General features: G+C 41.2%; 1 protein-coding gene across 1 annotated transcript in view; it reads right to left on the bottom strand.

Annotated features, from left to right (window-relative positions):
* The window catches only part of EPG5 (ectopic P-granules autophagy protein 5 homolog), a 103,298-nt gene that overhangs the window by 30,024 nt on the left and 59,156 nt on the right, over positions 1-14,118 (bottom strand). The window contains exons 27-30 of the mRNA XM_044921256.1: positions 12,918-13,080; positions 4,615-4,757; positions 2,842-2,998; positions 151-345 (exon numbers count right to left, since the gene is read on the bottom strand). Of these exons, the coding sequence (XP_044777191.1) occupies positions 151-345; positions 2,842-2,998; positions 4,615-4,757; positions 12,918-13,080 (658 nt within the window). The remainder of the gene's footprint in view (positions 1-150; positions 346-2,841; positions 2,999-4,614; positions 4,758-12,917; positions 13,081-14,118) is intronic.

Raw genomic sequence — 14,118 nt, 5'->3', positions numbered from 1 at the left:
CTGCGGGATCAGGCTGCTTGAAGATAATACAAAATGTGAAAAGGGTCTACCAGGAAACAGAACTCCAGGGGGCCCTTCATTTCTACAGAGTGGGAAACAACACTAGATCCTACATTTCCATGACGGCATCAGCACGGAATCACGTCTCACCTTGGTCAGCAGCATGAAAATCATATCACTGTTGTCCTCACTTAGAAACTTCACCACTTTCTCATAGAGCTGAATGAATTCCGTGGGTGCAGCATTGGGAGTGAAGAAAGGAGACAGCAGAGAGCAGAGCCTTCTATTCTTCAGAACGGTCTCCAGTACTTTCCTGCATTCTGACTTAGTGCCGCTGATAAACACCTTGAAAGAATTAGAAAAGGAAAATGTCATCAGATTCTGCACTGCCTTCCCCCCCAACTTTTAGTTAAGCAACCAAGCTTTAAGGGCTAATACAGAAGGCAAAGAGAACTTTTTCTAAATGAAAATATGAAACAATCAAAATAATCTAAAATCAACACAGATAAACCTAACACTTCCAATGATGGTGATATTAAAAATTCTGGATTATCCATGAATTTGATTTGGACAAGCCATAGAGAATTTCTAAAAGATTAAAATATTAGGATAATTTGAATCCAGAAATTTGCAAGGTACCTACCATAATTTCGAAGTATTCAAAGTGACCCTGCATTTTGTCAAGAAAACAAAACCTCTAGGTTATAAATTTTATTGAGATGTGCTTTTAGTACTTTTAAAAAGTTAACTTTATTTTTTTTTTTTTTTAAGATTTTATTTATTTATTTGACAGAGAGAGACACAGCGAGAGAGGGAACACAAGCAGAGGGAGTGGAAGAAGGAGAAGCAGGTTTCCCGCCAAGCAGGGAGCCCGATGCGGGGCTCAATCCCAGAATCCTGGGATCATGACCTGAGCCGAAGGCAGACGCTTAACAACTGAGCCACCCAGGCGCCCCTAAAAAGTTAACTTTAATAATTAATATTTAATCAAGATAACTTCACATGTTTTAACTTGGTTCTAATGTTTTAAGTACTGGATATAAGTATATAAATAATTTCAGGGTCAGGAAGGCTTTGATAGGCCGGATCACAGGCAGAAATAATAAAAAGCAAGACTGAGAGATCTGAATATATAAAAATTTTAACTTCCATAAGGCAAAAAGTATGATAAAATTAAAGGAAAATGACACAGTAGAAAAATCCATTTAGAACACATTCCAGATACTAGGTTGAAAGTCTGAGGAGCTCCTTCAAAGCAATCAAAAAACAGAAATTCTACAACAGAAAACATGCAAAGGACAACAACCAGCAAATCATAAAAAATAATTAAATGGCTAATAAACATAAGGAAAGTCATGCAAGTGAACAATTACTTAAAGAAATACAACTTAAAATAATAACAAAGTACACTTGCCCTATTAGATTAGCAAGACTTAAAAAGAACAATCCTTCCTCACACTGGTTACAGTTTGGAGAACAATAAATTCAAACCCTGCTATGATAGTGGCAACAGGTAAAAACTTCCCAGGGGGGGCACTGTGACAATCTACACCAAATGCTAGTCCCTCTGACACAGCGACCATACTTCTAGGAAATTATCCTGGAAAAAAACAGTCCAAAGAGTTCACAAAGATGTGTAAGAATATTTATCTCAGGCTCATTGCAGCAAAACAAACCACCTGAATAGCCATCCAGCGGGCACGGGCTCAATACATCACAATATACCTGTACCACAGAACACTATGTATTAAATACCATGAGATCAGTCTGTTTTTACTAACAGAATAGTATCTAAAAGTTGTGTTTGAATGAAAAACAGTAGGTTACAAAAGAGCACTTGCCCATTTTTGGGTATATATGCCTATCTCTATCTATTTAGCGATACGTAGGAATGATGTATCATTTCTACATATGTACACACATACGCTAACATGCATATACACAAGACAAACCATAATAAAATGTTAGCTATTTAACCAGTATCTTCAGGAGGTTAGAATTATGGAAATTTTTCTTCTTTATACTTTTTATACTGTCTGCATTGCTTATGGTAAGCACACATCAATTTTAAAATCAGGAAGAAAACTTTAAAAAATCTATCTTAATATCTGCTCTGCATCACCTCTTTATAAGTATCCAATAACAAAGTACTCATTCCACTGAAACTGGGTGAGAGTACATGGTTAGTGTTTACACATTTTCCATCAAGTGGCTTTCCTTTCTTTAATGACTTATTTCATAACTATGCATGCATACCTTGCTCTTGCCTTTTAAAATATCCATATATTTAACAGTAAGTCAAATAAATAAATAAACAAACAAACAAACGGGGACCGAGAAAAGCAACGGGGAGGCAGCAGTGGGGAGGCAGAGTGAACACGGAATGCTAAGGCAGAACACATGGGATCCAGGCTCAGCTCCAGCACTGACCAGCTGGATTCTTTAGGCAAGTCATTTCATCTATTAGAGACCAGTTTTCTCATCTTTAAAATGAGAATGGTATCAATTACATAGAGTCACTGTGAGGATGAACTGGAGAGCGTTTTATAAACAATAAAGAACTTCATCATGTTAATTGTTAATACCAAAAGCATATGCGTTTGATGTCTCCCCAGAGACTTTCAAATATGAGCAACTTTATATCTATTGTATGAGAAGCAAAATTCTATACCAACAATTTTAATCACATCTTGAGACGTCAAGAATTCAAAGGGGCTTCTGACTTGAGTAAGAGTCCGAAACTGTAATGGAAGCCTCAAGTCAACCCTGACTATATCTAATGAGGATGCTGCAGGAACTCAATAGATGTAAATAAGGCTAAAAAACACAGAAGTACCTTACCTGTCCCAAGATCTCAATGCATGATGTAAAGAACTGCCTTGTGGGAGGATGACGCTGAGTTTCATCACTGACATAATCCACAACAGTAAAGAAGAGGCTAATGCCAACCTTCTGAACCCCAGGAGTAGGCTGCAACTTGTAGGCATTCACTAAGGCCCTGTGGGAAAATGTAGGTGAGACTATTGGTCTACAGTAGGAGAATCCAGACTCACAAGTATTTCTCTGGTACTCTACACTTCTCAGGCAATATTCTTAAGAGTCCTTCAGAGCCCCATACAAATGTCACTTTAAAATTATTCCATGAGATTGGGGCGCCTGGGTGGCTCAGTCAGTTAGGTGTCTGCCTTTGGCTCAGGTCATGATCCCAGGGTCCTGGGACTGATCCCCAAGTCAGCTCCCTCTCAGCAGGGAGACATCCCCTGCCCATCCCCCCACTCATGAGTGCTCTCTCTCTAATGAATAAAATCTTTAAGTTTTTATTTATTTTTTTTTAAGATTTGACAGAGAGAGACACAGCGAGAGAGGGAACACAAGCAGCGGTAGTGGGGGAGGGAGAAGCAGGCTTCCCGCCGAGCAGGGAGCCCGATGCGCGGCTCGATCCCGGGACCCTGGGATCATGACCTGAGCCGAAGGCAGACGCTTAACGACTGAGCCACCCAGGCGCCCTAATAAATAAAATCTTTAAAATAAAATATGCCATGGGGTAAGTATCTTCCAACTTGGCCCGACACTTATTTTTAATACACAGAAATGATTTTATGTCCTTCTGGGAGAGTGGGGATCAGCTGTATTAACATTCTTACCCTTATCAAAATTACCCTTTCATATTTTCTATGTAATTCATAATTTATTCTTTCACTTTGTGTATTCCTTATAGAATACATATTTTTAAAAACAAGAACACGGAGTTCTCTAAATTTTAAAATCCAAAACACTGAAAAAGATTTTTGTAGAGTAAGATCCTAGAATAAAGACACCTCTTCTAAGTCTCACACTCTTTTGAGTTCCTTTGCTGGTAAAAGAAACATTAACTTCTTGTTCACCTCACCTCCTTCTTCTTCCCAGGTCCCCCAATCCAACCTACAAAAGGACTCAATGCCCTCCTCCGTATCACCACCCCAATCTACTGGGGGATTAGTTGCTGGTACTAGAATGTGGAGTCACCTTAAATCAAAGGCAGGGTCAACCTCTCTCCCAAGTCATGCCCTGGTGGCTTTAAGAAGAAAGAGGACATTGAGTGTAAGCCAGATGCTCCATGGGAAAAAAATCACAATGGCCAAATGCAAGCTGACAACTACAGTTGAGAGTCCTAATTCCCCTGAGCAATTCCACTTCAAACTCTGCTCAGTAATCTGGGTTGACGATGATGATTTTCTGGTAAATGTAACTATAATCTAAAGCTTAAGCACTAAATCTCTCCATGATTGAATTTCAATATGCTGTGTCATCTCATAATTCAGGGGTCAGTAAGCTTATTCTATCGAGGACCAGATAGTAAATATTTTATGTTTTATGGGCCCTAAACTGTCACAACTATTCAATTCTGCCATTATAGCATAAAGCCATACACATGAAGTAAATAAATGGGCATGGCTGTGTTCAATAAAACTTTATTTATAAAAAGAGGTGGCAGGCCAGATTTGGTCCAACGGCCATTGTTTGCTGATCCCTGTACTAATTTAATTAGTAGGTGCCTGGGGGTGTGGTAGCAGGTAGGATTACTATCAGTAGTAACAAAATAGATTTTTAAATTATAATGCTCTCAAAACTTACGTAATCAAGTTTTCTGCATGGACCGCAGCTTCCACAGTATTAAGTGATGGTGGTTTAGCAGCTTCGGCTTGCAACTGCTTCACTTCTTTTCGCAAAACATGAAGCTGCTGGCTTATTGCTTCATTTTTATGCATACCTTCAAACTAAGAAAAATTTAAATGGTCAACAGACGTTTTTGTTCCTATTATGTTTCTACAGCAAAGATTTATTACAAATATACTGTGTACTTGATGAAGAATTATTACTACAATTAATATTATAACTCAAAATTCTCAGTTGAATGGGACAGGGGTGGGAAAAAAAATGTCAGAAAACTATGCAAGAACCTCAGGTTTTTCATGAAGAATCAAACCTGAGTCAGTTTATCGCTGGCTCACAGTCTTTTGCAGGATATGTTCTCTGTCACTTATGTTTGGACTCCCCAGCTCTCATCAAAAACAGACTTAATGTCTTCTACCACTGAGGTTTTCCTTGAAGCATACCACGCCCCTCCTCTGTTGAGCATCTTCCCCAGAAGCTTGACCTCCCGTTCTCCCCACCCAATAGCACACACAGTTCAACTCAAAACACTAAGGCTGCACATCTCATGTGTGCCACACATACAAAGACCATGATACAGATGCTGTTAATAAAACACTTGCCATTCTGAAAGGAAGAAAGGATATACAATTATAAAACAAACAAAATAAGATAAAATACAGGAAGTGCACAAATCAGCTGCATGCCTACAAAAGAGCAGTTGACTGATTCAGTGGCCCCTGAAGCTCATCTCTGATAAAATTTTTACTCATTCTCAGTAAAGATGTGACAACGGAGAATTTACTGAGCTTAAAAAAAAAAAAAAAACTAAATCTATTTCAATTTAAAAGATTAGCCTTTAGTTAAGATTACATCTCTCTTATTTGAGGGGATTGTTAATATCCCTTTTCTCTAATTAATTGATGGTGACCTAGGGGCGCCTGGGTGGCTCAGTCATTAAGCGTCTGCCTTCAGCTCAGGTCATGATCCGGGGGTCCTGGGATCGAGCCCCGCATTGGGCTCCCTGCTCAGCGGGAAGCCTGCTTCTCCCTCTCCCGCTCCCCATGCTTGTGTTCCCTCTCTTGCTGCGTCTCTCTCTGTCAAATAAATAAAATCTTCAAAAAAAAAAAAAAATTGATGGTGACCTGTATGATAACTGCTTTGTAATGTCCTTTCTTGGATATGAATAGATGCAGAGCATATCCTACATCCAGGCTGCAACACAAAGATAGAACTAAGGCAGCAACTGTGGAGGACAGGAGGACACAGGGACAACAAGGAGAAGCCCCGCCTGGCAGGGAGGTCAGGGATGAATAGCACAGAGCAGTCAGTCTAGGGAGGAGGGGTCCTGTCCTGGGGGAGTTCTTTGAAGCAAACCAGGGAATTTGGACTTATCCTGCAGGCACAGCAGAGAATGCTGAAGAGATGAGAACATTCAGAAGGCAGGAATGTTAAATCCTGCATTCTCCTCAAATGGGCTCCCCCAATCATGTGAATGAGCAATGCAGTCTACTACATCTTCCTTTATGTGCACCTACCCAAACCCAGTCTTCAGCCCACCACTGCAATGATTACAGGTACCTTTGTTTGTAAATAACATAAATACTTAATTCACAAATTTATTTAACTGAGGCCCTTATGTCCCTGCCAGAGTTATTATCATAAATTCCAGATGAAAGGCTCCTGGAGTGCAATGGTCCGGTCTCTTCTGCTTTACACAGCACCCCAGTACAACACGACTCTGACAGGATGCCGAGCACCTACTTTCACAATCGTGAGAACAACTTTTTTCCAAAAAACTCAGCAATGTTGTATTAAAAAGCTTTACGAAACTTCTTAAAGAAAAAAATACACTGTTAGCTTGAATCAAAAGGCATGAAAGTGAATAAGAACATATAATGTTAACAACAAGTATTTTAATTTTTGGAGAAATGAAAGATAAAATAATCAAATTACCTCTATTAAACCACATAATGAATCAATACAAATATTAAATTTCCAATCTTTCAAATAAAAGACCAACGTTTAATAACCTAAAATGTGATCAGGAGCATGTGCAGTCAGTTTTGTGCCTACGATGTCACCCACTGCGGTTACACTGGGTCTTTGAGGGTCACAGCCCTTGGCTGGCCTGGAGAGAAGGCAGCCAAACAGGGAGGAAAAAAAGGAATCTGAGGGGAGGAAGGAAGACAGTGAGGATGAAGGGAAGTGGAAAGACAATGGGTAAGAGAGAAGGAAAGAGGTTCCCCAGACTGGGAAATGCAGAGACAAGACTAAGTTAACTGGAGCTTCAGAACTGCCACCGCACGCTGTGGAAACTACTAGTGCCCAAGAGTAAGGAAAAGCAACATTCTCACCAAAAACACCACACAATGATCATTATTTCCCAGTCTACGTGTTTTTGTTCATTGCGCCCAACTCTACTGAGAGTTTTCTTTGCTCACAAGGACGGAAGAGGGGCTGACTGCCTGGCGGCTCACAATCACCAGAAGTTGTGGACTACACAGCAAAGCCGCGTGCTGGAAGCCCCTCCACTTAAGTCACTGTAAGGAGACAAAGCGATGGAAAAGCTGAACAAAGCAAGTAAGTTGTTACAATACTGCGAGGCCTTCAGTGGGTCTTTTCCATCTTTCATTTCTAGGACTGAGCAAATTTTTCACATGATAATAAATCAATCCTGGGTCCCACAAACATGCCCCACAATACCACAGTACAACAAAAGGAACCCTATTATAAATCACACCATTTCCTCAGGGAATATCACTGAATTATTAGAGGCTTCTACTGGGAGAGACGACCGCAGAAGAAGCACGTTTCACTTCCCATAAAATATATTTGGCTTTTGTATACCCCTAACAAGCTATACATAGTTCAAACATTTGCAGATGGCTGGAAATTTCCAGGGCTTTCCCTCTCAGAAAAATTCTATGAAGCTATAAAATATTTTCATGATATAATTTGTAATCTTTATAAATGAGCCATTTAAATATACTTATGCATTTTAATCTTAAAATTTATATTTAAAATATAGTCATAATATAATATATATAACATAATATAAAAATATAATATAATATAAAGTCCGTGAAACTGATTTTTAAAATGGATCCAATCAATGAATTTTCTAATCACTGAAAGGGAAGGTGATCCTATCACACCAACTCAGAGAGAGAAAATGGTATACCTGTTAATTTAAATGAAAATTGATGGTCATGATCAGCTTTCTCAGAATGATACAGCTAGTCTTAAAAATTGGAGCAGAAATAGCTAAAAGCAAATGGCTTCATTTACCAATACCGAGTGGGAAAGAATGGGTCTTGAATTTAAATAGACGTGGGCTTGAATTTCAACTGAGCCACTTACAAGCTGTGTGACTATGGCAGGTCCTTGAGACTCTCTGAACCTGTTTCGTCACCCACATTTTGTGAAGATTAAGTGAGATAATGTATGCAGAGTCACCAGCATGTACCCTGGGATATGGGAGTGCCCCAGCAAGTGATAAGAAGAAATAATGAACAGAGCTGGGAAATAATGTAATATACTGAAGTATGACCATCCTTATCACTTTCCAAGATGGAATGCCCAGGAGGCGTTTGTATTAGAGCAAAAAGCGCAGCAGTGTGGTGCTTAAGTCGAGATTTTGTATGGAAAGCATTAAGTCGGCCAACTGAACAATAAATTGGCCTAAGGTAAACACAGTCAAAGAGTGACTGCTAATTTCTAGTAGGAATAAGTTCCAACTTCCAGCCAAATAATATCTACAAAATTCCTGAGGGTAGTGAAAATCTTACTTGTGAAGAGTATAAATCTGTAGTTGTTTGCTCCTTCAAACACCTCAGTTCTATGGCACTGACTGAGCCACTGACAATAGAAACATGAGTTAAGACAAGGTCCCGGCCCTCACAGAACTCAGAATCTAGTCACAGTGACAGAGGTGATCATAATGCAAAACAAGTTGTAACTCAGCCTAATGAGTGATGTGCTGGTGGTTTTCATGGACTCATTCAGGGCCGTGAAAGGGCACCTAGGGACGCCTGGGTGGCTCAGTCAGTTAAGCGGCTGCCTTTGGCTCAGGTCATGATCCCAGGGTCCTGGGATCGAGTCCCACATCGGGCTCCTTGCTCGGCGGGGAGCCTGCTTCTCCCTCTGTCTGCCTCTCCCCCTGCTTGTGTTCTGTCTCTCTGACAAATAAATAAATAAAATCTTTTAAAAAAAGAAAGAAAGGGCACCTATTATGTGCCAGGAGCCATGCTCGATGGTACAGGAACACAGACGACTAAGGACAGGAACTCTATCCCTGAGGAGTTCACAGACTGGCAGGAAAGACAGCAGGCAACTACCACAGCATTTATGCACGAGCTGCTATGAGAGACTACCTCAATCTGACTAGAGGGGCTAGGACCTCAAGACGTACTGCCTGACCCAAGACTGGAAGGATGAGAGGAAGGAGCTCTCATGCGACAACAGGAGCGTGGGACAGGTAGCGCATGCCTAAGACAGAAGGTAGGAACGTGCATGTCATGTTTAGAGAATGGAAAAAGCCTGAGTGGCTAGAAAACAATGTTTAGGGATCAGGAAAGGGTAAATGATGCCACTAGAAACTGATGAAGAACAGATTACGGGGGGTCCCAAGAGTCCTATTCCTTATAGATACTGGAGAGCCAATGCTGGTTGTCAGCCTGCAAATGCGATGAGCTTTGTGTTTAAAAAGATGAATGGTGGCAGAATGGAAAACAGACTGGACAGGGTGAGAGTCTATGGACAGGAAGCCTTACGTAATGGTTTAGGGGAGAAGTGATGTGGGGCTACCTGGGGGCAATGGGAACGAAGAGAAAGAAAACAAATGTAAAGTCATTTCAGAAGCAGAGCCGGGAGGACTTGGAAAGTAACTAGATGGGACGTATGAGGGTGGGGCGATGACACTGATGCCTAGGTCCCCATTTCCTGTTACAGGAAAAACTGGTTTGGAGGGTCAAAGTGGGATTAGTTTGGGACCTGTGGAGTTTGAGGTATCTTTGGACATTCACAGAACATTACATAGGCAAGCAGAAATCTAGATTTGGAACTCAGAGAATTCTGGACTAGAAAAGCAGAACAGGAGTCATCAACATATGGGTTAGCCCTTTGGGGGTCATGGATTACTGAGGATCTACTGAAGTTACGAACTCTCCAGAAAAAAAATTTCCATATACTTTCAGGGACTTCACTGACTCACTGAAGACCATTCACACACCCACACTAGATTAGGAACTCCAACACAAATAGTAGGCAAAAGCCGCTAATGTCACAATGACGGAGGGGATCAGGGGAAGCGCAACTCACAACCAGCAATCTAAGGGTTGAGTTGATGAAGAGGAACCCTGGACAGAACCTGCAAAGTGGCTAGTGATTTGGAGGGACTAGAAGAGACCTCATGACGTTCAGCATCGCCAGATGATAGAATTATGTTAAACAGGATCAAAACTACTGGATATAGCCATGAAGTGGTCCCTGGACACACACACACAGAGGGGCTACAATTCTCTGTATAAGAATAACAATCTACCTTCTGTATGGCATATGCTCTCCCAGTGGCAGTTCCATGATGAGTCCTAAACAGGCAGAACTCACCTTCCCTACCCCAACATCCATAACCAAAGTCATCCATTTGTGTAAGAGACAGCTTTAGACTCAAGTACAATCTCTGACCAAAACTCAGAGCGAATCTAACTGACTTGCATCAATTAGATAATGCCCCAACTTCATGACAGCTAGAGTTTCAACTTTCTTCTACCTTGCTCTTAGCTATCAAGGAGTAGCCAAAAAAATTTTTTTGTCTTCAATTCCTAGAAGTATCAACCAGCAAGTACTGCCTAGGATAGACTTAGTTAGCAATTTCTATATAACTTTCTAAAGAAATCTTACTTGAATCAGACTACAAAAGCTGCTCACTATCCTCACATTTTTAATATCCCTGGCAGATCTGCATCACCAGGCAAAATAATGGCTGAAGTAGATACCGTGTCGATATTGGTACTTCTAGGAGCCATCAGTGGGGGTTCCCAAGTTTCTAGGTCTTCCCAAATGGAACTGAAAGGTAGAGCACTGGGCAAACTAGTAAGGCCAGCAGAAAATCAGAGCATGCTTTAAGAAAACTTGGATATTTCTAATGAGATTATGGCCACAAAACACAGCTATTTTTTCACATTCTTTAGGCTTCTCTAAAATCTCCTTTTTCCCCCCTCTCTCCTCTCTTTTTGCTTCCTTTCTTTAAGCAATCTTAGCATCTATCAATTTTTCTTTTGAGAAAAGAAAGAAATATTTTTATTTGTTTGTAAAAATAAAATCTAAACCATATTCATTTTAATTCTTATCATAAATCATCCGCTTTCCAATCTCCCTCTAATCAAAATCACTTTGAAGGAATTTTAGGAAAGGTATGCCTTTCTATTTCAGAATCAACAAAGCAAAAGTTTGTAAAGAAATTTCAATTCAAGGGTTCAGACAAATCAAGACTACTTCAGAAAAGGAAAAGCGCCAAGTCACTGGTAGGCTGGGAGCTAAAGCTCCCAAGTCTGCCTGGTGGTATTTTCCACCGCAAGACCCGGAGAGTTAACAGGTCAGGCAAAGAGACCTGTTCTTTGGCTGGGGCAGCAAATATTCACAACTCTTCACAGAGCAAGCTACTGGCCAGAACTGGGAAAACATTTTTGTACTCACTTCACCCAGTCATTTACAAAAATGCATCTGAGGAGACTTCCCCTCTCTGTATAGAATTAACAGCCTGGCAAAGATATGTAATTCCAAAATATGGAAAAATACCATATTTGTGAAGGCACAGATTGAAAGACACCCTTTTTAATTAGAACTGGATACATTTCAGCTTTTTTCACACCAATTCAAACTCCATCCGAAATTGACAGACTTGTCTTCCAGCACTATTCCTTTAGCAAGTGATCCTTCTTAAATGCTCCTACCTAGTCTTACTAAAGTATTTGTAACTGAGGGGAAAATTACACTGAAAGAAAATTAACTTTATAAAGCACCTGGCCAAAGACATTACTCAGTGTTTAGAAGTCTCCCATCCCAGATCAAAGTTCTGAACTTTAGATGCATACGAAGATATTATTTCATCAGAAACAAATTTTAAAGGTAATGAAAAATACAAGTATAAAAGTTACTTCAGAGGAGTCATTTTAGAGAAAACAGGCTCCCAAGGAGACTGATGAGGAATACATCAGAACTGCTCAAATGCGGATTAGAACAAAAGGAAATTCTGGAAAGACAATCAAGAGTCAGTAAAATAAATTTTCCCTAATTTCTTAAAAGCTAACAAAAGACGAGGAGCCATGTTTGTGCAAATGGAGTCAGGCAACAGGCAGCCTATCTCTGAGCGGTTCTTTCCCGGCTCTGGGGACCTGAAGGCCCTGGCACAGGACTCAGGTGCAGCGGTGGGGGAGCGGCGCTCTGCAGCCACACTGCCCGGGCCTTCCTGGTTCTGCCACTCAGCAGCTGTGCCACTTCGGGTGTGTGCTTAACTTCTCTGTGCCTTTATTTCCTGAAGATAACAAGAATACCCACCTCACAGGGTTGTGGGGAGGATAAAGTAAGTTCTGCAGCGTGTTTAGACAGTGCTGGCTAAAGCTAAGCTCCACCCTGACGTCCTTACGATGTCACAGACCCAACTTGAGCCTGTTTTTCCAACCCAAGAAGCTGACTCTAAGAGGCGGTTGAATTCCTAATCTTATAGCTGCACATCTCTTTCTTTCTGCCTGCTGGCAAGCTCCACCCAACTGACCTGCTTTCCACACGGCCCTCCATGTCTGTCTTCAGTGGCTCCCCACTGGCCAGGGCACACGGCTGGAGCTCCCAAAGGATCCTCTTTTCCGATGTAAACCCCAACCTTTCTGATATGAATTCCCACCACCACAGCCAGAAACCACCTGAAGTAGACTGACCTAGCCGGTGCCCCCTAAACTATGTCCAGAAGACTCCATTCCCACATTCCTTCCCAGTGACTCCAAACCGTCATCATCAAAGTCTTCTAAGGACCAGTGTGAGCCCCTCTCTCTAAGAATCTTCTCAGTTGACTGCTTTTCTGTGAATTTGTCTTGCAGGACACATCAGCACTATGGAAATACATGATTAGCTCCGTGTGGGCCGTCACCGCCCCCCACAAAACTATTAAATGTTTTGGGACGTGAATCATGTGCTATGAACTTCTTGCTGTCTCTCTCAACAATATGCCAATATTAGGGACTCAATTAAAAATTCAGTGAATCATGAAGAAGCTTCCACAATCTTACCTGAACTGTGACAACGGCTGGTCCTTGGCATTTCTTACCGCTACTACCTCTACACTCCAAATGCAGAGTGGCTTGTTCTTCCCTGTTCACGTACTGTTTGGGCATTGTGTCCAACAGCTCACTCTCCAGGGCAACCTGCTGGGATTCTCGAAGAGCTGCAGTTCTGGAAACATCATCAGGAGGTAGAAGAATGGCTTAGGAAGGGTTTCATGGTAAGTAATAAAGGCTTCCGGTTACCCCCAGCCTACACTAGAGAGCAACAAGACCTAGTATTCTACAGGAACAAAAGACCAAAGGTGTGTGTAAATCCTCTCTTTTCCTTGATAAGGAAGTTAAGAAAAGAAGGGAAAGTGGGACGACTTTTTAGCCAGGAACAAAGCTTCATTTAGAATCTGTATTACATTAACAATGTTTTTTACACAGACCCTTAAATAAACAAGACCAAATGAGAATTTCATCCCGATTAAAACATTCCTAAAGGGGTACCTTACTTCTAAGCACCAGTGATTTCTTAGGTATTAGCAACTCAAACTGAACTGTCAAAGATGGAGGAAGCTAACTTTTTACATGGGTGTCGATACTGTTACGTGTTGTGTACGCATGCGCTGGTGGGGCCAGGGGTGCGCGTGCACACGCACGCACACACACACATGCGCACGCATGCACGCACGCACACACACACACACACACACACAATAAATACCTGGACCAAAAACAGCCAAGGAAACAAAAGCCAGTAAGAGATAGATTCCCATGGTCTTTGAGAAGATAAGACTCTTTTACTTTATAAAACAGACTCACTCCACACACACTCCTTCTCACAAGACAACAAGCAAGAATCAAACCTTCAAGAGTTGATCATTCTGTATCTACTTCAACTCAGAGCACTAAATGACTTTCCCACACTCTGATCAAGCGCCTGTGGCAGTTTGTTAAAGAACATGAAGAGTTAGGGAGCGAAGCAGTGACAAAAGAAAGCAAATCTCACTGGATACCCTTTTAACACCATCTTTCCAATATCAGAAAGTCTCCTCAGGAGAAGCTTAAGAAACACTTGGCTGGCACTGCTGACACTCAGAAATGCCACCCCAGGAAATGTAAAATTTATCGTCCATGTAAGCACCACATCATTTCAATGTAAAATTAAGAGACTTGTCACAACTTGGTTAGCTGAGGTAACTGACTGGGCTAGCCTGGTCAA

The sequence above is a fragment of the Neomonachus schauinslandi genome, chromosome 14 (assembly GCF_002201575.2).
Source record: "Neomonachus schauinslandi chromosome 14, ASM220157v2, whole genome shotgun sequence".
Lineage (NCBI taxonomy): Eukaryota > Metazoa > Chordata > Mammalia > Carnivora > Phocidae > Neomonachus > Neomonachus schauinslandi.
This window is presented reverse-complemented; position numbering and strand designations above follow the sequence as displayed.